General features: G+C 43.8%; 1 protein-coding gene across 1 annotated transcript in view; it reads right to left on the reverse strand.

The window, feature by feature from the left end:
* Positions 1-19,694, reverse strand: part of LOC140068996 (solute carrier family 22 member 6-B-like) — a 28,924-nt gene extending 9,230 nt beyond the window's left edge. Inside the window, exons 1-5 of the mRNA XM_072114340.1 lie at positions 19,225-19,694; positions 15,837-15,940; positions 13,887-14,041; positions 13,432-13,600; positions 11,344-11,467 (exon numbers count right to left, since the gene is read on the reverse strand). Of these exons, the coding sequence (XP_071970441.1) occupies positions 11,344-11,467; positions 13,432-13,600; positions 13,887-14,041; positions 15,837-15,940; positions 19,225-19,599 (927 nt within the window). The 5' untranslated portion in view covers positions 19,600-19,694. The remainder of the gene's footprint in view (positions 1-11,343; positions 11,468-13,431; positions 13,601-13,886; positions 14,042-15,836; positions 15,941-19,224) is intronic.
* Between the last annotated feature and the right edge of the window lie 5,776 nt (positions 19,695-25,470).

Genomic DNA, 25,470 nt, shown 5'->3' on the forward strand with positions numbered 1-25,470 from the left:
GGTACCCCCAGCAGTGGTTGGCTGGCCAGATCAGGTGACCCTGGGATAGACTAGCTGCTGCCCGCGCTGCTCGGATCATTCTGTGTCTGGATGCCGCTAGGGAGAGAGCTGCTGCTGGTCAGAGAAAGCGTTAGGCTGTTCTATTAGAATAGTGTTAGGCAGGAGTGATTCTCCAAGAACCCAACAGCCCTTCTTAGGGCTACAATAACGTTATACTTTTTTTTTTTTTATTTGCATCTAGTACCATTTTGTGAGGAATTAGCAGGGGGACTTGCTACCGTTGTGTTTAGCTCTTAGTGGCACACATATCCACCTCAAACACCAAAGTGGGAAAATTTAGTAGGGGTTGGATTTCAATCAGGCACAGTCTGCCATTTTTCCTTTTTTATTTTACGTTTATTTTGTTTAATAACTCAGTGTCATCTCATCTGGCATAGTAGTGTGCTTTCATACTTGGCTAGAAAATAGCCATAGGAGAATCCAAACGGCTTACGCCTACAGTAGCGTTATATATTTGATTTCTGGTTGATCTGCTGGTGGCTGTACTTGCTGCAGTGCATCTACTAGCCAATTGTGAGCAATTTGTAGTGAGACTTGCGACCGCTGTGTTTTGCGCTTAGTGACGCACATATCCATTGCAAAGACCGAAGTGGGAAAATTTAGTAGGGGTTGGATTTCAATTAGGCACAGTCTGCCATTTTTCCTTTTTTATTTTACGTTTATTTTGTTTAATAACTCAGTGTCATCTCATCTGGCATAGTAGTGTGCTTTCATACTTGGCTAGAAAATAGCCATAGGAGAATCCAAACGGCTTACGCCTACAGTAGCGTTATATATTTGATTTCTGGTTGATCTGCTGGTGGCTGTACTTGCTGCAGTGCATCTACTAGCCAATTGTGAGCAATTTGTAGTGAGACTTGCGACCGCTGTGTTTTGCGCTTAGTGACGCACGTATCCATTGCAAAGACCGAAGTGGGAAAATTTAGTAGGGGTTGGATTTCAATTAGGCACAGTCTGCCATTTGTCCTTTTTTATTTTACGTTTATTTTGTTTAATAACTCAGCGTCATCTCATCTGGCATAGTAGTGTGCTTTCATACTTGGCTAGAAAATAGCCATAGGAGAATCCAAACGGCTTACGCCTACAGTAGCGTTATATATTTGATTTCTGGTTGATCTGCTGGTGGCTGTATTTGCTGCAGTGCATCTACTAGCCAATTGTGAGCAATTTGTAGTGAGACTTGCGACCGCTGTGTTTTGCGCTTAGTGACGCACATATCCATTGCAAAGACCGAAGTGGGAAAATTTAGTAGGGGTTGGATTTCAATTAGGCACAGTCTGCCATTTGTCCTTTTTTATTTTACGTTTATTTTGTTTAATAACTCAGCGTCATCTCATCTGGCATAGTAGTGTGCTTTCATACTTGGCTAGAAAATAGCCATAGGAGAATCCAAACGGCTTACGCCTACAGTAGCGTTATATATTTGATTTCTGGTTGATCTGCTGGTGGCTGTACTTGCTGCAGTGCATCTACTAGCCAATTGTGTGCAATTTGTAGTGAGACTTGCGACCGCTGTGTTTTGCGCTTAGTGACGCACATATCCATTGCAAAGACCGAAGTGGGAAAATTTAGTAGGGGTTGGATTTCAATTAGGCACAGTCTGCCATTTGTCCTTTTTTATTTTACGTTTATTTTGTTTAATAACTCAGTGTCATCTCATCTGGCATAGTAGTGTGCTTTCATACTTGGCTAGAAAATAGCCATAGCAATAGGATAGCATTGTTTGGTTTTAAAAACTCAAAAACACAAAAAAAAAAAAAAAACACAAAAAAAAAGTAAAAAAAAAATTAAAGCTATAACTCTCATTTTAAAAATGTTTAACCCGAGGGCTAGGGGTAGAGGACGAGGGCGGGGACGTGGGCGTCCAACTACTGCAGGGGTCAGAGGCCGTGGTCCTGGCCGGGGTGAGACACCACCTGCTTATGAGGGAGCAGGGGAACGCCGCAGAGCTACACTCCCTAGGTTCATGTCTGAAGTTACTGGGACTCGTGGTAGAGCACTGTTGAGGCCAGAACAGTGCGAACAGGTGATGTCGTGGATTGCTGACAATGCTTCGAGCAATTTGTCCACCAGTCAGTCTTCCACGCAGTCCACCCATGTCACCGAAATCGCCACTCCTCCAGCTCCTGCACCTCAGCCTCCTCCCCCCCAGTCTGCCCCCTCCCAGGAAAATTTGGCATTTGAACCGGCATACTCTGAGGAACTGTTTTCTGGACCCTTCCCACAGTCACAAACCACTTGTCCGGTTGCTGCTGAGCAATTTTCCGATGCCCAGGTTTTCCACCAGTCACAGTCTGTGGGTGATGATGACCTTCTTGACGTAGTGGAAGTGTGTAAAGAGGTGTCCGACGATGAGGAGACACGGTTGTCAGACAGTGGGGAAGTTGTTGTCAGGGCAGGAAGTCCGAGGGGGGAGCAGACTGAGGGATCGGAGGATGATGAGGTGACAGACCCAAGCTGGGTTGAGAGGCCGGGTGAACACAGTGCTTCTGAGACGGAGGAGAGTCCTCGACCAGAACAGGTTGGAAGAGGCAGTGGTGGGGCCAGACGGAGAGGCAGGGCCAGAGCTGGTGCATCAGCGCCAAATGTGTCAACTAGTGAAGCTCCCGTGGCGAGGGCTCTTGCGGCGAGGGCTAGATCTTCAGAAGTCTGGAGGTTCTTTAAGGAAACACCGGATGACCGACGGGCTGTGGTGTGCAACATTTGCCAAACCAGGCTCAGCAGGGGTTCCACCACTACTAGCTTAACTACCACCAGTATGCGCAGGCATATGAATGCTAAACACCCCACTCAGTGGCAACAAGCCCGTTCACCTCCGGCCGTGCACACCACTGCTCCTTCCCCTGTGTCAGCTGATAGTCAGCCCCCTGCCCAGGACCCTGCTACAAAAACCCCATCGTCGCCTCCACGATCCTCCACAGCATCCACCAGCGTTCAGCTCTCCATACCCCAGACGCTGGAGCGGAAACGCAAATATAGTGCAACCCACCCGCACGCCCAAGCCCTTAATGTGCACATCTCCAGATTGCTTAGCCTGGAGATGCTGCCCTATAGGCTAGTAGAGACCGAGGCCTTTCGCAACATCATGGCAGCGGCCGCCCCTCGGTATTCGGTCCCCAGCCGCCACTACTTTTCCCGATGTGCCGTCCCAGCCCTGCACCAGCACGTGTCAGACAACATCACCCGTGCCCTGACCAACGCCGTTTCTGACAAGGTCCACCTGACCACGGACACGTGGACGAGTGCTGCCGGGCAGGGCCACTATATATCGCTGACGGCACATTGGGTTAACTTGGTGGAGGCTGGGACCGAGTCTGACCCTGGGGCTGGTCATATACTGCCGACGCCGAGGATTGCGGGGCCTACCTCGGTCCAGGTGTTTCAGGCCTACTATGCCTCCTCCTCCTCCCACCCCTCCTCCACCTCCTCCTCCGAACTACCATCCGTGGGCACGGCGCCATCAGTCGGTAGCTCTAGGCACAGCAGCAGTGCCGTTGCTAAGCGACAGCAGGCGGTGCTCAAACTGCTGAGCCTAGGCGATAAAAGGCACACCGCCCAAGAGCTATTACAGGGCATCACGGCGCAGACTGATCTGTGGCTGGCACCGCTGAACCTGAAGCCAGGCATGGTTGTGTGTGACAACGACCGTAACCTGCTGGCGGCTCTGCAACTCGGCAGACTGACACATGTGCCATGCCTGGCCCATGTGTTAAATCTGATAGTTCAGCGTTTCCTCAAGACATACCCCAATCTGTCAGATTTGCTCACGAAGGTGCGCCGCATCTGTGCGCATTTCAGGAAGTCCAGCACAGATGCTGCCACTCTCAGGGCAGCGCAGCGCCGCCTCCAACTGCCCGCTCACCGACTGTTGTGCGACGTGCCCACGAGGTGGAATTCAACACTGACCATGTTATCCAGAGTTTACCAGCAGCGCCGAGCCATTGTAGACTGCCAGATGTCAACTTCCACCAGAACTGGTAGTCAGGTCAGTCAGCTTCCTCAAGTCTACAATGAGGAGTGGACGTGGATGTCTGATATCTGTCAGGTGCTGAGTAACTTTGAGGAGTCAACACAGATGGTCAGTGGCGATGCCGCCATCATCAGCCTCACCAAGCTTTGCGCTCGTCACAAGAGACGGGGGAAGAAGATTCCCTTGTTGATAGCCAAAGCACCCTTAGGTCTGTTTCTCAGCGCATATCGGAGGAGGTGGAGGTGGAGGAGGATGAGGAGGAAGAGGAGGAGAATGTTGGCGAGACACAAGAGGGGACCATTGTTGAGTCCTTCACTGTTCAGCGTGTATGGGCAGAAGAAGAGGAGTTGGAGGAGTTGGAGGAGGAGGAAATGGACAGTCAGGCCAGTGAGGGGAGTGAATTCTTACGCGTTGGTACTCTGGCGCATATGGCAGATTTCATGCTAGGCTGCCTATCCCGTGACCCTCGCGTTCAAAGAATTTATTCCAGCACCGATTACTGGGTGTTCACTCCTTGACCCACGGTACAAGCAAAATCTTTCCACTCTCATCCCTGCAGAGGAAAGGAGTGTGAGAATGCATGAATACCAGCAGGCCCTGGTTCACAAGCTGAAACAGTATTTCCCTTCTGACAGCGCTAGCGGCAGAGTGCGTAGTTCTGCGGGACAAGTAGCGAGGGAGAGTAGGCGAGCAGGCAGCTTGTCCAGCACTGGCAAGGGTACGCTTTACAAGGCTTTTGCCAGCTTTATGTCACCCCAGCAAGACACTGTCACCTGTCCCCAGTCTCGGCAGAGTAGGGCTGATCTTTACAGAAAGATGGTGAGGGAGTACGTAGCTGACCATACCATCGTCCTAAATGATCACACAGCTCCCTACAACTACTGGGTTTCAAAGCTGGACATGTGGCACGAACTGGCGCTGTACGCCTTGGAGGTTCTTGCCTGCCCTGCCGCTAGCGTCTTGTCCGAGCGGGTTTTCAGTGCAGCTGGTGGCATCATCACCGATAAGCGTACACGCCTGTCGACTGACAGCGCTGACAGGCTGACGCTTATTAAGATGAATAAAGCCTGGATTTCTCATAATTTCCAATCTCCACCAGGTGAAGGAAGCTCAACCTGAATAATTTATCCACTCCTCCTCCTCCTCCTCATTTTCCTCCTTCTCCTCCTCTTTGTACAGTAAAGCAGAGGAAACTGGCTATTTTTTGACAGGGCCCACTGGCTCTAGCTATAGTACTTTATGCATTTAATTTTTCTGGAGGGCCACCGACCCGGTCCTCTGTTTTAAACAATTTTTGGGAGTGCCACATACAGGCACTCAATCTATTCAATTTTTCTGGAGGGCCACCTACCTGCTCCTCTGGTTTGAAAACTTTTTGGGACTGCCACATACAGGCACTCAATCGATTCAATTTTTCTGGAGGGCCACCTACCTGCTCCTCTGGTTTGAAAACTTTTTGGGACTGCCACATACAGGCACTCAATCTATTCTATTTTTCTGGAGGGCCACCTACCTGCTCCTCTGGTTTGAAAAATTTTTGGGACTGCCACATACAGGCACTATCCAAATTAAATTGTCTCCATAGCAGCCTCCACACGTTGTCTCCATTGCTACCTCCAAAAGTCGTCCATATAGCTGCCTCCATACATCGTCCCTTTATCAAACGAGGTGTGTCAGGCAGAAATTTGGGTTGTTTTCATGGATTCCACATCAAAGTTGTTAACTTTGTCGCCACCCAGCTGTGTTATCCACAAAATATACTAATAAACTTTTATCATTTACCAATATTATTTCAGCGCTTCTTGCGCATCTGTTTACATTCCCCTCACCCGCCATATCCCAAACTTATAAGAACGCTACTACACTTGATCTTATACAAAAGGTTCTTAGAAGTGCTGTTTGGGGAGTAGCCTAGAGACAGGGGCTTGGATTGGCGAAAGCTCGCCTGGCTGCGGAGCGCCAGCTCCATCCCAAGATCCAACTAACATAGTTTTAACTGCAGCACCTTTAATCTACTACTAGTTCACTGCCTCCATAATAATAATAATAATCTTTATTTATATAGCGCCATCATATTCCGTAGCGCTTTACAAATCATAGGAAACAAATACAAATGTAATGTAACAGAGCACAACATTTGTATGGAACAACAGGAGTGAGGTCCCTGCTCGCCAGAGCTTACGGTTTATGAAGATGATGGGGTAACACGAGGTAAAAGAATATTTAATGGTCAAGCCATTCTTCTTAGGGAATAGAACAAAATATAATAAATGGAATTGCTGTCGCTTGAACCACTCAGCCGTCATCTTATATACCAGGTCCAGGGTGAATGGGACTGTAGAGAAGTCTGGTGCCTGTTGGTTGCTGGATAACAGATGGGAGGACGACACAGGACGGGTTAGTAGAAGAGTTAAAACTTCATGCAGTTAATGAGTGTTATAGGCTTGCCTAAAGAAATGGGTTTTAAGAGCACGTTTGAAACTTTGGAGGTTAGGTATTAGTCTGATAGTCCAGGGCAGAGCATTCCATAGAATTGGTGCAGCTCTAGAGAAGTCTTGGAGACGCGAGTGGGAGGTCCGCACTAGGGTAGAGGTTAATCTAAGATCACTGGCGGATCTAAGAGCACGGGTTGGGCGATAGACTGAGATAAGAGAGGAGAGGTAGGGGGGTGCAGCATTATACAGAGCTTTATGGATGAGGGTTATTATTTTAAACTATTCGAAAGGAGACTGGCAGCCAGTGCAGCTACTGGCATGAACTGTAAGCATACATGGTCCCCTTATCAAACGAGCTGTGTCAGGCAGAATTTTGGGTTGTTTTCATGGCTTCCACAACAAACTTGTTAACTTTGTCGCCACCCTGCTGTGTAATCCACAAAAAATACTGGCAAACTTTTATCATTTACCGATATTATTTCAGCGCTTCTTGCGCATCTGTTTACATTCCCCTCACCCGCCATATCCTAAACTTATAAGAACGCTACTACACTTGATCTTATACAAAAGGTTCTTAGAAGTGCTGTTTGGGGAGTAGCCTAGAGACAGGGGCTTGGATTGGCGAAAGCTCGTCTGGCAGCGGAGCGCCAGCTCCATGCCAAGATCCAACTAACATAGTTTTAACTGCAGCACCTTTAATCTACTACTAGTTCACTGCCTCCATACATGGTCCCCTTATCAAACGAGCTGTGTCAGGCAGAATTTTGGGTTGTTTTCATGGCTTCCATGTTAACTTTGTCGCCACCCTGCTGTGTAATCCACAAAATATACTGGCAAACTTTTATCATGTACCGATATTATTTGAGCGCTTCTTGCTCACCTCCTTTGGTTCCTCTCTGCCACCCATTGGTTTGAAGCCTGAGTCCATTTAGGGTATGTCGCCATGACACTCTCTAGCCTGCCGCTGCTGCCTCTGCATGCCGTCCCCTATAGTGTCAGGGTCAATTATTGGATGTTTTAGATGCTATCTAGCTTCATTCTGTCACTCTGTCATGGCCATGCTGTTGCCCATAATTTTGGCATAATGGTGCGATTATGCAGCCTCAGAGGCATCCATGCATGCTGCCCCTGCTGTTTCCTGTCCATTTCCGTGGTGTTTCCATCCTTTTCTGAGGTTCCCAGGTGTTTGGCCAAGCTTCCCTGTGCAGAGCCTTGGTCCCCTTGAAAAATGCTCGAGTCTCCCATTGACTTCAATGGGGTTCGTTATTCGAGACGAGCACTCGAGCATCGGGAAAAGTTTGTCTCGAATAACGAGTACCCGAGCATTTTAGTGCTCGCTCATCTCTAGTCACCACCTTTCTTCAAAATGTTAGAACCAAAAAATTAGCAGATGTCGTTTTTGTGCCTATTTCACATTTAAACCACAGCTTGTGGTGAACTGTTTTTCAATGGATTAGTTGTATTTATCTTACAAATCCATCTGATTAGACGGTTAGATGTATTCGCCAATTGAGACTTCAAAAAGATTTGCAAAAAAGTCACAAATCCTGGACAGCACTGACCTATCAAACTTCACCACCTTGAAAAAAAATCCAGATTCAAATTTTTTTTTAAAAAGTTCATTTTATACAGCAATGTTAAAATACGGTAAAAAGACATTTTGGATTTAAAATGCTATACAGGCAGTCCCTGGTTTACGTACTAGATAGGTTCCATAGGTTTGTACTGAAGTTGAATTTGTATGTAAGTCGAAACTGTATATTTTATAATTGCAGTTACAGACAAAAAATTTTTTGCCTGGGTGACAATTGGAGTTTCTAAATTTCTTGCTGTAATGAGACCAAGGATTATGAATAAAGCTTCATTACAGACACCTTACAGCTGATCCGTGGAGTCTGGGACTAAAGTAACATCCAGAGAGGTCACCAGAGGCCACAGTGGGCAAAGAGGTCCGTCTTTAACTAGGGGTCGTCAGTAAGTCGGGTGACCTTAAGTAGGGGACCACCTGTATTTAGAAACATCAAAAGTTGTGCAAATTTGGACAAACAAAAAAAACTGCTCATTGCGATTTTTTTTTTTTTAACATTTGTATTTTTAAGCAAAAAACAAAAATCCCTGCCGGTGAACTGTCTGAAAGACTGCTGGTGCAGACAATATAACCAAAAATATTATACAAATAAAGGGGGAGATTTTTCGGACAGCCATCTCTGAGACTTTTTTTTTAAGCAAAAAATTTTTATTTATTTTTTTTAAAGCAGCATCTTCCACACCAGGAAGCAATGTTAGACTAAAGGAACGGGCAATTTAACACAAATGGAACCCACAAATCTACAAATTATACTAAAAAAATAGACAACTAGGAAACCAGAAAGAGAAAAGATAAATCTCACCCTTTGTGTTTTTGCTTTTGTTGGAGGTTTTCTTTGAAATTCTCCCGAAATATCTACAGGGGCTTTGCCCCTTCATTGATTTGTATAATGTGAACTCTATATACAAGAGGTAAGAATTTCCAAATCCACCAATTTTATAGGGTCTGGTAAACTTAAACTTATGTGTAATGGGGCAAATAAAATGGATGATGTTTGATTTGATTAAGCCCAGTTGTGTTTCCCTGGAAGATGAATGGCTTCCCAGCCTTTCTATAATATACAGGCAGTTCCCGGGTTACGTACAAGATAGGTTCCGTAGGTTTGAACGTAAGTTGAATTTGTATGCAAGTCGGAACTGTATATATTATAATTTTAACCCTAACCAAAACTTTTCATCTTTGATAACTGTTACAGATGATCATTGTAGCCTAAGACTAAAGAACAGTAAATTACCAACATCCAGAGGTCCGTTTGTAACTAGGGGTCGTCTGTAAGTCGGGAGTTTTTAAGTAGGAGACCGTCTGTATATCCTACATATGAAAAGTCGCCGGCAGCAGTGAGAAGGTGGCGGATCGGGGCAAATAATCGCAAGTGCTAGCAATTACTGGCGTGGTGCAGAGGTCCTGATAAATATGTAATTTTGTGTTCTTTCTGAGCTGGAGGCTGGAGGTCTAGCTTCATGCACTTCCATCTCCTTAGACTTCTATGTAATCTAGCAAGTTTGTGAAATCAAGATAGAGTCTAGAATATACTTCATGGTTAAAGTCGGTGAGATGCAGAATGAGAAGAGATAAGTATCTAGTGAAAGAAGATTTTTATATTCATTTCACTATTAATTAATTCACATTTATTAAAAAGTGAATGCCTCTTTATGTTGGTTCCCAGAAATGTGTCATTGTCTTCCTTACTGATGCCAATTTAAAGGGAACCTGTCATCAGAAATTGACCTAATAAACCACTTCTAGTATGTTGCCAAGTAGCTCAACACCTTCTAGTTTTTGTTTCTTTCATAGCCCAATGTGGTGGCATTATCTAGAAAATCAACACTGAAGTGAGATGTTAATTGGTTGTATAAAGTGAAGGAGGCGGAGAGTTTAACACTGAAGTCAAGCTCTCCCTTCCTCAGAAAGTCATTTTACTGTAATTGATAGTCCAGCATCCAGAGTCATCACTAACCAGATCTCTTGAAGTCCGATGCACAATGTTAAGCACAGAGGGGGAGGTATAAAGAGTTCCCCACCTTGACTTAAATGTTAAACTCTCCGCCTCCATGACTTTATACAACCAATTTACATCTCACTTCAAAGTTGATTTTCTGGATGATGCCACCACATTGGGCCGTGAAAAAAACAAAAACTAGTGTTACACTGCTTGGCAATATACTGGTAGTGGTTTATTAGGCCACTTACTGTTGACAGGTTCCCTTTAACCCTTTAAGGACCTCGCTCTTTTTTGTTTTTTCATTTTTATTTTTCACTCCCCGCAATCAAAAATCTGTAACTTTTTATTTTTTACACGTAAAGAGCAGTGTGACGGCTTGTTTTCTGCGTAACAAATTGCACTTCATAGTGATGGTATTTAATATTCCATGCCGTGTACAAGGAAGTGAGAAAAAAAAATTAAAAATACAGTGGAATTGGTGAAAAAACGCATTTGCGGCGTTCTTGTGGGCTTGGAATTTACAGCTTTCACTGTGCGCCACAAATGACATTTATTCTTTGGGTCGGTGCAATCACGGGGATACCACATTTGTATGGGTTTTATAATGTTTTCAAACATTTACAAAAATTAAAAACTCATGTAGAATTTATTTTTTTTAAATTTCACCATCTTCTGGCGCTAATAACTTTTTTATGCTTCAGTGTACAGAGCCATGGGTGGTATCTTTTTTTGCGACTTTTGATTAAGTTTTCAATGCTACCATTTTTAGGACTGTACGACCTTTTGATCACTTTTTATAGATTTTTATTTATTCTTCAAAATGGCAAAAAAGTGCCATTTTCGACTTTGGACCCTATTTTTTGATAAGGGGTTAAATGTAGTGAAAACGGTTATTATATTTTCATAGGACGGGCATTTTCAGATTCAGTGATACCTTATGTGTTTGTTTGTTATTTTTACTGTTTATTTAAATCAGTTCTAGGGAAAGGGGGGTGATTTGAATTTTTAGGGGTTTGTTATAATTATTTTTAAAAAAAACTTTTTTTCATTTTTACTTTTACTATTTTTCAGACTCCCTAGGGTACTATAACCTTAGGTTATCTGATTGATCCTACCATATACTACCATATTACTGTATGGCAGTAAATGGGATTTTTCCTTCACATTCATTACAATGTGCAAACCCAAGTCTGTCATGGATCGGTGCTCCCCGATGCAATATGCAGCAAAGACTTGCCAGCTATGGAGAGGGCTCAGCCCGTGAGCCCTCTCCGTGCACCCCCAGCCGACCTGTGACGTGCCATTACATCAAAGGTCGTGAAAGGGTTAAGCACAAGTTCACTTTTACCTCCACTGTAAGTTTTTCCCCCTCTTCCATCTTCCCATTGATTCTGGCCACTTTCTTTAAATCTTTGATTGCTTGATCATACTTCCCACTTAGAACAAGCCAACGACTGGATTCCGGGAGCCACCTGTGGTAAACAAAGCAAAATAACATTAAAGAAAATCTGTGACTAGCTGGTAGACATATTAAGCTACAAATATTTACCTACGTTACTCTTGATTTTGACCCTGGCGGTGTCCTTCTCTAATCCTGACATACTGGGATCACCTAGAAAAGAAACTTATAGTTAGCAGCCCGGAGTTAGGGGACAACATGACAGTGCCCCAGGCTGCTAATTATGCACATGGGAGAGGAAGGCATTTGTCATGCAGGAGGCATGAATTCATGCCTCTTGTGTGACGTCACCTCCCTCTTCCAGGATAAGAGAGGGAGGTGACAAGGGCGTGCATAATTAGCAGCATCTTGTCCCTGCTGCTAACTATAAGTTTCTTTTTGAGGTGATCTTGGCGTTTCAAGCTTAGGGAAAGACAGCGCTGGGATAAACATTAAGAGGAGTGTAGGTGAGTATTTATAGCTAAATATGTCTACCAACTAGCGGTAGATTTCCTTTAACTATGTAAAGCTAGGGAGAAAAGAATCTGTGCAAACAATAAAAAGGGCTACTTGTAGACACAAACAGATTTTCAAAACTGGACTTTAAAAGTGTACAAACAAAAGAGAAAGGGTCAAAAATCTGAAACCTTCACATGACCAGTCCATGTTCTCCAGACACTAAAGACTGTCAGGAACCAAGGGTAGTGGAGCCACTGGACCACTGCGGACAATGACATAAGCCGACACCTCGGAGCGGAGTCTAAGTGGCACCCGGTTTTCACCAGAGCCCGTCGCAAAGGGGGTTGGACTTGCTGCAGTGTGGTACGACCAGGTCACTCCACTGGCGCGACTTTGTCCACGGTTGCGGCCAAGGTGTAGTACAAAGTCATAAGGCAAGATCGTGGTTGGGGATAGGCAGGTGTAGAGGTAGGTCAGGACAGGCAGCATAGGAGCGAAGACAGGAACAGAATCGAGGTCCCAACGGGAAATCAGTATAAATGCACAGGGCAAGGAACAAAGCTTTCTCTCAGGCACAGAAGCACAAAGTTCCGTCAGGGGACACAGGAAGGGGCTGGGAATTTATAAGGACACGTGGCATGCTTGCGGCAATTATCATCACACTGGCCCTTTAAACCTTAGCTAGACGGGAACGTGTGTGCCGGAGAGCGGGAAACGGGGAGACCGTTGTGGAGCCAGGTTAGGTAAGTTAGAGTGCAGGCCTGGGGGCCCAGGGAGGCATGCAGGTGCGCCTGCGACCCGTGATATGGGTAGCAGGAGCACCCGTGGTCATGACAAGGACCATGGTACGGAAATCTGATTTTTGCATAGTTTATTGAAATGCTAGTGATCATGTAAGGTTAAATTCACCTGAATTTTACCCCTTACACTAGTAAACAGGTTAAAATTCTTCCCCATATCACCTAAAATTATCTGACATTGAAACACTGTACCTTAATTACAGACATTTTTCTGATATGTAAATGAGTATAGAAGAGTCCATTTCTAAATTGAAGAGTCATGCTTTCTCCAGGCTTCCAGTAAACCACACTTTTCATTTAAAATGCTGTTTCTCTTTAAATCTCAGCCTGAGCCGACAGGAAGTCCTCTTCCTGCCCACTTCCTGTTCTTAACAGAATGCTGTACATCTCCCTGCATAGTGAATTTTGCAATGAGCACTGAGGGGGAAACTGCAGTTCTTCTCACCATTTCACACACCTTGTGATGGGCGGGACCGCATAGTGATGGGTGGAGCCAAGTGATGGTGGGTGGAAATAAACATAGACAAAGGCAGAAAATATTTGGGTATTTTACTGGTGGGACAAGGCTTTAAGTTGACATGCACTTTTCAACAAAGACAGTGGGAGGTGAAGAAGGTTCCTTGTGCCTGTTCTTGATGACAGGTTCCCTTTAAGGGTTCCCTCCCAGGACAGTCAATAGGGAACATATACATATTAAAATTACAAAATCAAAATGAAACTAATAAAACATGTACATTACCATGCATATAAAAAGTAGATGAAGAAGGGAAGGGATGCAGCCATCTGCAGCATACGCCAATCTTGAATCAGATACGCCAGGACCACCAGCACCAGCTGGCCCACTGTATAACAGTACCCTGTACCTGTACTGGTGAAAGCTCTAGTCTCGGTAGGAATCCATTCTACAACTACAGAGAGAGAGAAGATACTGTAATATTTATAAGTCAATTATAATGTTCAACATGAACTGTGATTGATTTAGTTTTTACATTTTTAATTTTTTTTTATCCAGTGTTGCATGTCGAATGTTTTGCTTCTATATGTGGCCAGTCCTGCCAGTCATGGCCAAAGTGGGTACGTAAACCACAGATACTCATTCATTCATTCTTTTATTTCATTTATTCCTTGATTCATAATTCATTGTATTTAATCAATCCCATCATTAAATCTCGTAATACTGGACGTGTTACTTACTTAGAGAGTATGAATTGAGAACTATCCCAGAGAGAGCTGCACCGGTCAGGAAACGAAAGACGCAGTACACAACGTAGTTGGGAGCAAAAGCTGCGCATATTCCAGTCACAAACATTTGAAGGTGTGACCATATATTTAACGGTCTGCGTCCAAACCTTGGATAGTAAACAAGAATTTATAATAATATTTTAGAAAAATTATAATTTCTGAAACCAAATTTGGTAAGGAATGAAGATACAATAATATATAAAATTATAAATATTTATATATAAGATCAGCTACGCAAATTTGAAACAATTAGGGTTGAAGTACAGAAAAGCATGAAGAAAGATCGCTGTGTATGGAAGAAGAGGAGGAGATAAGCTGTGACATCATCTATTATCAGTAGTGATGTAATGATGGGTCAGTGTTATCTATATAGAGGTCATTATACAGGGAGGGGGAGGAGATAAGCTGTGACATCATCTATTGTCAGTAGTGATGTAATGATGGGTCAGTGTTATCTATATAGAGGTCATTATACAGGGAGGGGGAGGAGATAAGCTGTGACATCATCTATTGTCAGTAGTGATGTAATGATGGGTCAGTGTTATCTATATAGAGGTCATTGTACAGGGAGGGGGAGGAGATAAGCTGTGACATCATCTATTGTCAGTAGTGATGTAATGATGGGTCAGTGTTATCTATATAGAGGTCATTATACAGGGAGGGGGAGGAGATAAGCTGTGACATCATCTATTGTCAGTAGTGATGTAATGATGGGTCAGTGTTATCTATATAGAGGTCATTGTATAGGGAGGGGAGGAGATAAGCTGTGACATCATCTATTGTCAGTAGTGATGTAATGATGGGTCAGTGTTATCTATATAGAGGTCATTGTACAGGGAGGGGGAGGAGATAAGCTGTGACATCATCTATTGTCAGTAGTGATGTAATGATGGGTCAGTGTTATCTATATAGAGGTCATTGTACAGGGAGGGGGAGGAGATAAGCTGTGACATCATCTATTGTCAGTAGTGATGTAATGATGGGTCAGTGTTATCTATATAGAGGTCATTGTACAGGGAGGGGGAGGAGATAAGCTGTGACATCATCTATTGTCAGTAGTGATGTAATGGTGGGTCAGTGTTATCTATGTAGCAGCCATTTTGCAGGGAAAGGAAGCAGACAAGCTGTGTAAACCATAGGAGCAATAAAAGTAATCCATCATTGGTTTAAAAAAAACTGCAGACAAGGTTAATGGTATTGGCCCTGAATATCAGTGTGCACACACAAAGGTATGGCTAAATGGATCACCAGGGCCAATAACAAACACTGTTTGGTAAAACCACTGACAGTTTTGTCTATAAAGTCTTGTGTTTGAGGAGGTAAAGTCCTCCTCAACTGTTGAAAATCAACATTTTCAATCCTTCTGATCTCTGCAGATTACCAAATCTTCCAATCCACTTCTTTTCCCTTACAAGTCGTCTACCTTCCATACTGCAGAATATTAGAAAATAACATTAAATATATCTTTTATTCAGTTTAAATGTTAGCCATGAATAAGGATATAGAGTTTATCCGAAACGCGTAGGCATTCCAGGGACCCTTCCTGCTACCCATGCCAATCCGTTTTACCATGTTATTTGTATATCTTCAATAAAAGTATCTTCGATTTTACCTACCTGGATTGAAGTTTACTTTTGAGCCGGAGTTCCTCCTCCCTTTCCTTAAATGTCTCCATTTCCTGTTATTTTTCTGCATTATTTAAGCACTTAACAGATTAATAATCCTAATGTAAGAATGGCTCCTTACCGTAACTAAAGACTTCCTCCTTACCGCCATCCAATGATGGAATAATTACAGAATAATTAGAATAAAAATTTCACTAATTTGCTATTTCCAATCTAATGTACTGTACAAAATGATCTCCATAAAAAGTAGACACAAAAAGGGGTAAGTAAATCTTACTTGTCTGATAGACCACCAAATAAAATGGATCCAACCAGCACTCCGGACATGTAAATGGACTGCGCTAGCTGCCGCATTCTCCTCTGTGTACAGACCAAATCCCACTGGAAGAAGAATGGAAGAACATGATGTAAGATGGTAATTTTTCTTAAAGGGGTTGTCCACTTTCAGCAAACTTTTGATATTGTTCATGTAATGAAAGGGTATACAGATTTTCCAATATACAGGCAGTCCCCGAGTTACATACAAGATAGGTTCCATAGGTTTGTTCTTAAGTTGAATTTGTATGTAAGTCGAAACTGTATATTTTATAATTGTGGATGTAGACAAAATATTTTTCTGCCCCAGTGACAACCGGATTTTCAAAAATGTTTGCTGTAATAGGACCAAGGATTATCAATAAAGCTTCATTACAGACACCTTACAGCAGATCATTACAGTCTGGGACTATAGTAACATCCAGAGAGCTTCACCAGAGGTCACAATGAGCAGAGGGGTCCATCTGTAACTGGGGGTAGTCTGTAAGTTGGGTGTCCTTAAAGGGAGCCACGGATCTACCTATTAAGGCAGATCAGGTTTTAGGTGCCTCTATTGGACGTGAGGATAGCCCTTAACATTTATTGCCCTAATATGCTAATGGAGCTACTGGGGCAGGGAGTAGCCATAGCTGAGTCCACGCCCCAGTAGCCTCTTCGATCCTCCTACCAGATATCTTCGGCGGATCTGGTATCATCCGAGAAGACTGAGTACTGCCCATGCGCAGTAGCTCCAGCTTCGGAGAAGTGACCGTGCAGCCGCAATAAAAGTACATAGAGGCACCTAATAGGTAGATCCGTCGTGGTAGGTTCCCTTTAAGTAGGGGACCGCCTGTACAATCTGTATTAATTCCTCACTGTTTTCTAGATCTCTGCTTTCTGCCGTTATATAAGAAGCTTTATTGTTTATTTTCTATGGATCAAACCGATCCCTTGTCGTGTGATGTCACACAGGTGCATGGCTCGATAAATCCCTGGTCATGTGATCTCAGAAAGGTGCATGGCTCGTCATATCCCTGTGATGTCACACAGGTAAGAGGCTCGATATATATCACAGAGAATAATCAGAGCCATGTGACATAACGAGCAGTGCATCTGTGTGACATCACATGACCAGGGACCTGTTTTATCGATAGGAATTAAACAATGACGCTTCCTATATAATGACAGCAAGCAGAGAGCTAGAAAACAGTGAGGAATTAATACAGATAGTGGGGCACATTTAATAAGAACAGTGCAGTCTGTACTAGGTGCAGTTTGCCTGTGTATACTGCAGGGGGCGCCCTCTGCACTTTTGGTACACCTTTATCACATGGGGTGTACAACACATTTCTGTCGGACTTTGCATGTCAAATGTGGCGCACGGTCTGACTGAGCACCGGCTCACCCCCCCCCCCCCCCCCAGTGAAGAAACTTGTGTTGTATGAAGAATAGTGCAGCCGCGACACAAAGGGGTCACGTGTGACACAAATGTGGCGCGGACACTTCCTAAATACCCATGCAAGCAGGGTGCACTAGAAACGAGCAAAGTCCGACAGAAAACTGGCTCACGGCCCTTAGTAAATTGTAGAACTTTTCATTGCACAAAGAAACGAAATTATTTGCTGGAAGCAGTTACCCATTTTAAAACATCTTTATAGTTGGATTACAGACAAATTTTTACAGGAGAAAAATTTGGGAGAATATTTCGTATACCTTCAGGGTTTTTTTTTTCATGTGTTAATTTTTTTCTGAAGATTCTAACTGTTTTTCTAAGTCAATAGTCTGAATACACAATCTGTAACCACAATCCTTCAGTGTTACAGTACATGCAAATTCCACACTTTGGAGGGTGGCGATTTGGATTATAACAATCTGTACTGTGTGCATTAACCCTAAAGGTTAGCATCTTCTGCAACTCGTGGCAAATATAACCACAATAAGAATTTTATTACTAGCAATGAGGTCAGCATTACACTGCTCCCCCAACCATACAATAGAAAAAAAATCAATGAGGATGACATGGCACCTGTCTACAATTTTGTAGAATTACATTCCAGCACCCAAATTTTGCATTTGGCACATCGGCTAATTAGGGGGATTTCGCTACCTCTATAAAGTGAACCTGTTCTTAGCTCTTACATGACTTAACTTGTAGCAGTATCAGATATGATTAGAAATATCCTTTTTAGAATTCCCTCTTTTTAGTAAAATCTATACTTTTGCCAATAAAAAATTGCCACCAATGTGACATGCAAATGAGTTGAGAACAGTGATTTTTTTTTCTTGAGTTGAGTCACTTTGAAAGGTTGGAGACCTACATTTTTGGTTTTATATTAGTGATAAAAATGTCATCAAATCCCATCAGGCTTCTAGGTGCTATATCCCCAGGGGTACAAACAGGTAAAAACTTATTACAGAATGAGAACTTTATCTGAAGCTCACATTGTTCCCTGCTATGTCTTTAATTTGATAAAGCATAGGTTTTCAAGAAGGGAAATACAGGCAGTCCCTGGGTTACGTACAAGATGGGGTCCGGAGGTTTGTACTTAAGTTGAATTTGTATGTAAGTCGAACCTGAATATTTTATAAATGTAGATCCAGACAAAAAAAATGTTGGCCCCAGTGACAATTGGAGTTTAAACATTTTTTGCTGTAATGGGACCAAGGATTATCAATAAAGCTTCATTACAGACACATTACAGCTGATCATTGCAGTCTGGGACTATAGTAAAGAATTCAGAGAGCTTCACCAGAGGTCAGAGGGGTCTGTCTGTAACTATGGGTTGTCTGTAAGTCGGGTGTCCCTAATTAGGGGGCCACCTGTAATCGCAAATTCTTGCGCACTGCAAGAATTTGTGATAAAAATAGCAAATATGCCACACGCCGTGGAGGGGCATAGAGGTGCGAGGCCGCCGCCTGCCTGTGTTCTTTTGAAAAGCCAGTGAGCTTTAGTTTACAGGTTTTTACGCAAAAGTATGCCCGATCCGATGTGGCAGCGCTCACCCCCTCCTCCTCTCCCCGCGTGCTGCCGTGTGCCCGCTCTGCTATGGTACGGCGGGCAATGGCAGTGTGAATATAGCCTTAGACAATTCTTTTAAAATGGTCGGCCAGCTACTGCTGTCATTCATCCCAGGTCTAAGAGCAAGGGAAATTGTAAAAATGTAAGATAGGATATGAAAGATGATCTTTTAGATGACTAGAGGAGGTTATATACCAATTGCCAGGACAATCGGTGCAGGATTGAACCAAACCTTTGACTAATAAATTGGATCTTGATTGATTCACTCATCTCCAAATACTACTAATGGAAAGAAGATGCAAAAAATAGAAGTAGGAAAATATATACATAATTAATAAAAAAAAATTCTTACCTGGGTTATAATAGTGGATGAAAATTCACTGTCATCATACCTGTAGCCATCAGCACAGGTCTCCGTCTCCAGGTCACTATTATTACTTAGAGAACTATAATTGAGTAAATTGGGTTGGGGGCTTTTATATCTCAGGCAGTTGGAGAGTTTTCCATTAGACGCCAATGGAATATAAGCATGTAGCCAAAGTCCGGTAAAGTTACCTTCTTCCCAGGATTCATTGAGTCTACATCGATGCTTTGGGATAGCAGCGGTGAAGTTCTGCATTAGATTGTGGCTAGCCATCATGAAAACGGGCAATGCCAACAGAATGACATGTATGACCTGGAATCGTCCCATGCCCCCGATTCTTTCTAGTATCTCTTGAAAGCCCATGGTTTATCACACCGTCCACGATATCCACACAACCAGCTAGAAACATTGAAGCTTTGATGCAAACAGCATGGCCCTTCACAAAGTCGGGGATTGACACAGCGAGAAACGAGATGAAGATCATATAAAGGAGCAGAGTGCACTGTACTAAGCGTAAATATTAATACCAACTAACTGTGCGTGTTAAACTTTTACTGGTGTATAGAAGCATTAACTGGTGGAAGAAAAAGTCAGAAATTAAGATAAAGGGCAATGCTTACCACTTATATTGGGCCAACTTCTATTACAACACATAACCTATTAACTTATGTTCCAGGTTTCTCTCAATGGGGGACATTTACCCGGTCCCTGCGCGATCCCCGATCCAACTGTCCAACGAGGATGAACCCTGCCACGATTCATGAAGATCGTGCGCCCGATATCCTGCATGTGTCGCTTCCCCGATCAGGTCCGCCGGAGTTCACCATCTTCCTCCCGGGGCATGTAAGAGCTTGGCTTGCGACACAATTTTGAAGTTAAATCTCGCGGTTTGTTTGAATCCGTCGGACTGTCCGATGGCCTGCACCCCGATTTCTGTCGCATGAAAGACAGCGCCGATGCGCCAAAATCCGATGGCGTGTGACACAATCCCGTTTTAAATCCCTGTCCCAGTGGCGCAAAACGGAAATCGTCGGGATGTCCGACGAAAGTGCGGTCCATGGGGCCCTTAGTAAATGAGCCCCAATATGCCAAAAAGAGATAATAAATAATAGAATATATCTTTTGTGATATATTCTGTAAATTAAGCCATATTATTTGTTAATTTTATGGAACTGAGGCTAGAAAGTAATAAAATGATAAAATATAGATTAATGACAAAACCGCAGGGAAGCCACTGGGAAGTTCTCCACAGCCCCGTGGATAATAATTACAACAATATATCACTTTTAGGCAATTTCCTAACATATCCAAAAAATGTTGTTCAATAGTGCAGCTACAAGTTTTGGAAGTATGTGGGGATAGTCTATGGGTCATTAAAGGGAACCCATAAACTTAATGTAATAAGCCCTTAATAAGCTTTAGTGTCCCAAATCACTCATTTTGAACATCAATTTGGTTCATGACGGAAATTTAAACAAAACACAAAGTTATAATTATATTGGTCTGGAGGGCTCTGCCAATGAGCAGTCATGCAGTAAGTCAGCATTGCACCCCTGTTTAACTGAACACCCAGCTGTAGGTTCTGCGCCCAAGCCAACAAGGGGGCCCGCGGCCACTCAAAGCACCCACCAACTTTATGCTCCGAAGGACCTCCACCCATGAAATCCTTGCACATCTATTTGTTCTTGCTTTCAATGCACATGTACTCAAAGCCCATTTCAGGACTTTTTCAGGACTCAAAGTCCATTAAAGGTTCTGAAACCGCAGATTGAAAGCAGGAAGAAGGGACACATCCTTCATTCTCCAAGAAGCTGATTCCAGTACCAGATGCAGAAAGTTATTCCAGACTTGTAGGGGCGATAGTACTCATACAGCCCGGGCCCATGGCCGTCTTAATGTGCCCCTGAGAAGGACCTGTAGTAAATTAGTACTTATTGCCCTAGACTATCTGACACTGTCCAGTCACTGCAGTGCCTCTGTTTCTTTAAAGGAGAAGCTGAATAGGAGAACATATCTGACTGTATAAGCATACATTTGGATGTGCTGATGCCATGATGAGACAATGAAGAAAAAGGTGATAAGGGACTATTATTCCATGCAGCTATATACTAGAGCCAAATCCAGAACTTAATTGAAGTGATGCAATTTGGGACACTAAACTTTACTACAGGTCCTTCTCAGGGGCTGAAAGTCATCTAGGCCCCTCTTAAACATGTATAAAGTATAAGCCTTTACAACATCTTGTGGCAGAGAGTTACACATTCTCACCGTTCTTACAGTAAAGAATCCCTGTCAATGGTGATGGTAGAAGCCCCTCTTCTTTAGGCATAGAGGATGCACCCTTTTTATGGTGATTTTAAAACCGCCTCTCCTCTAGGTGTAGAAGATGCCTCCTGTATATGGTAATGGTGGATGCCTCTCTTCTCTAGGCATAAAGGATGCCCCCTGTTTATGGTGATGGTAGAGCCACCTCTCCTCTAGGTGTAGAGGATGCCCCCTGTCTATGGTGATGGTAGAACCTCCTCTCCTCTAGGTGAAGAGGATGCCTCCTGTCTATGGTGATGGTAGAACCACCTCTCCTCTAGGTGTAGAGGATGCCCCCTGTCTATGGTGATGGTAGAACTGCCTCTCCTCTAGGTGTAGAGGATGCCCCCTGTCTATGGTGATGGTAGAACTGCCTCTTCTCTAGGTGTAGAGGATGCCCCCTGTCTATGGCGATGGTAGAACCTCCTCTCCCCTAGGTGTAGAGGATGCCCCCTGTCTATAGTGATGGTAGGACTGCCTCTCCTCTAGGTTTAGAGGATGTCCCCTGTCTATAGTGATGGTAAAATCTCCTCTCCTCTATGTGTAGAGGATGCCCCCTGTCTATGATGATGGTAGAAGCTCCTCTCCTCTAGATGTAGAGGATGTCCCTGTCTATGGTGATGGCAAGACCTCCTCTATTTTAGATATAGAGGATGCCCACTGTCTATGGTGATGGTAGAACTGCGTCTCCTCTAGGTGTAGAGGATGCCCCCTGTCTATGGTGATGGTAGAATCTCCTCTCCTCTAGGTGTAGAGGATGCCCCCTGTCTATGGTGATGGTAGGACCGCCTCTCCTCTAGGTTTAGAGGATGCCCACTGTCTATGGTGATGGTAGAACTGCGTCTCCTCTAGGTGTAGAGGATGCCCTCTGTCTATGATGATGGTAGAAGCTCCTCTCCTCTAGGTGTAGAGGATGCCCCTGTCTATGGTGATGGCAGGACCTCCTCTCCTCTAGGTGTAGAGGATGCCCACTGTCTATGGCAATCGTAGAATCACCTCTCCTCTAGGTGTAGAGGATGTCCGCTGTCTATGGTGATGGTAGAACCGCCTCTCCTCTAGATGTAGAGGATGCTCCTTGTCTATGGTGATGATAGAACCGCCTCTCCTCCAGGTGTAGAGGATGCCCCCTGTCTATGGTGGTGGTAGAACTGCCTCTCCTCTAGGCGTAGAGGATGCCTCCTGTCTATGGAGATGGTAGATCCTCATCTCCTCTAGGTGTAGAAGATGCCCTTGTTAATGGTGATGGTAGAACCTCCTGTCCTATAGGTGTAGAGGATGCCCCCTGTCTATGGTGATGGTAGAACTAACTCTTCTCTAGGTGTAGAGGATGCCCCTGTCTATGGTGATGGTAGAACCTCCTCACCTCTAGGTGTAGAGGATGCCCCCTATCTATGGTGATGTTAGAACCTCCTCTAGGTTTAGAGGATGTCTCCTGTCTATGGTGATGGTAGAACCGCCTCTCCTCTAGGTGTAGAGCATGTCCCCTGTCTATGGCGATGGTAGAACTGCCTCTCCTCTAGGTGCAGAGGATGCCCCCTGTCTATGGTGATGGTAGAACCACCTCTCCTCTAGGTGTAGAGGATGCCCCCTGTCTATGGTGATGGTAGAACCGCGTCTCCTCTAGGTGTAGAGGATGCCCCCTGTCTATGTCGATGGTAGAACCACCTCTCCTCTAGGTGTAGAGGATGCTCCTGTCTATGGTGATGGTAGAACCTCCTCTCCTCTAGGTGTAGAGGATGCTCCTGTCTATGATGATGGTAGAACCACCTCTTCTCTAGGTGTAGATGATGCCCCCTGTCTATGGTGATGGTAGAACCGCCTCTCCTCTAGGTGTAGAGGATGCCCCCTGTCTATGGAGATGGTAGAACCTCCTCTCCTCTAGGTGTAGAGGATGCCCCCTGTCTATGGTGATGGTAGAACCTCCTCTCCACTAGGTGTAGAGGATGCCCCCTGTCTATGGTGATGGTAGAACCACCTCTCCTCTAGGTGTAGAGGATGCCCCCTGTCTATGGTGATGGTAGAACCGCGTCTCCTCTAGGTGTAGAGGATGCCCCCTGTCTATGTCGATGGTAGAACCACCTCTCCTCTAGGTGTAGAGGATGCTCCTGTCTATGGTAATGGTAGAACCTCCTCTCCTATAGGTGTAGAGGATGCTCCTGTCTATGATGATGGTAGAACCACCTCTTCTCTAGGTGTAGATGATGCCCCCTGTCTATGGTGATGGTAGAACCGCCTCTCCTCTAGGTGTAGAGGATGCCCCCTGTCTATGGTGATGGTAGAACCTCCTCTCCTCTAGGTGTAGAGGATGCCCCCTGTCTATGGTGATGGTAGAGCCGCCTCTCCTCTAGGTGTAGAGGATGCCTCCTGTCTATGTCGATGGTAGAACCACCTCTCCTCTAGGTGTAGAGGATGCCCTCTGCCTATGGTGATGGTAGGAGCCCTCTTATCTAGGCATAGAGGATGCAACCTGCCTATGATCATAGAACTGCCTCTCCTCTAGACACCGTGTCCAGGTCACAGGCCTTTGAAAAGCTCCCTGTACTGCCCATTCAGATATTTGTACATTGTAATAAGGTCACCTTAGTCTTCTTTTTTCTTATCCATGCATAATTAACTCATCTCAATCCCTTATAATCCCTTATCCGAAGGATATCATTTAACTCACTGTGACAGTAGAAATTCTCCCAGAAATCATATTGTATGAGTGAAAGTCCAGTGAAAACGGAATTTGGTTTAAACTTTTTCCGATTTTGGAAAAGTAAGAAGTATAGTGTCAGCCTTCAGCGAAACTGACAACCTGTGCGCCTGTGCAGCTCATAAATATCGAACGATTGCAAATATATATCTAGAATTTGTATATCAAAACGATGACTGCAGAATAATTTTAAAATGATAATTAAATTTAATATATTCCTAGGATATGATTCCCCTTTAATGAATCAAGAATGCTTCCCATGAGTAAATATGCTAATGTGTACAACTGTTTATTTCCAATAAGTGAGTCATCCATCTGATTAGTCAGACTGTAATAATCTGCAGTGTGGCGGGTGGGTGAGCGGGCGGGCGCATACCTTGCTGTGCTGATATGTGGCTTCATTAAGAGATACCAGGAGCACATCCGTACCATCACAAAAAGATGCCAACATTGATTTGGAATATAAATAAGGAAATAACATATTTATGTATAATGCAATGTTTAAAACATAAGATACATTAAAAATAGCTTCATTAATGTTCTCAACATATTCCAGCGTCATAAAACCGTATGACTTCTAGCACCACAATCGCATATTATTAGCGCGGATGACCCTAAGATACCACTATTGCTACCAATTTCATTTTTGGAAAATGTCAGTAATTCGGGAAAAGGAAAATTGGCTCTCTAGTGCCACCTATAGGGACGTTCTCTGTAAATTCAATGATTGAAACTTTTAAGTATAAAAGCCAAGTCAAACAGTCATAGAACATCTTAAGTCATGTTTCAAGGCTTTTAATGAGTTAGACATTGATTTACATGGCAGTTTACCATCTAAAAAAACTATTTAAGTCTGTATACGGGAGATCATGCCTGCATGTAAGACACACCATATAAATGGGATCTCCACAAGCAGAGCACGTGCCTTCCAAGAGCTCTAGTATCATCTACAGAGAGGTGATTGATTAATCCTGAAACTTTAAGATTAACATTTATTTTGTCCTTCATATAACCAAAAAAGGACTATGAAATTGCATCATTGTAGACTTGGTCTTTTTGTCCTACAAGTTCAAATGTGTCTCAAAGTCCCCGTTAACACCAAGTTGTTTTTCAGTTAATATCTGTTAATAATTTGTGTAGCTTTTTCCCTGAATGGCCACAAATTCGCATTCTTAGGCTCTTTACAGTGAGACACAGATGGACTGTTCTGGAGGATACATTTATATATATACAGG

The sequence above is a fragment of the Engystomops pustulosus genome, chromosome 7 (genome assembly GCF_040894005.1).
Source record: "Engystomops pustulosus chromosome 7, aEngPut4.maternal, whole genome shotgun sequence".
NCBI lineage: Eukaryota > Metazoa > Chordata > Amphibia > Anura > Leptodactylidae > Engystomops > Engystomops pustulosus.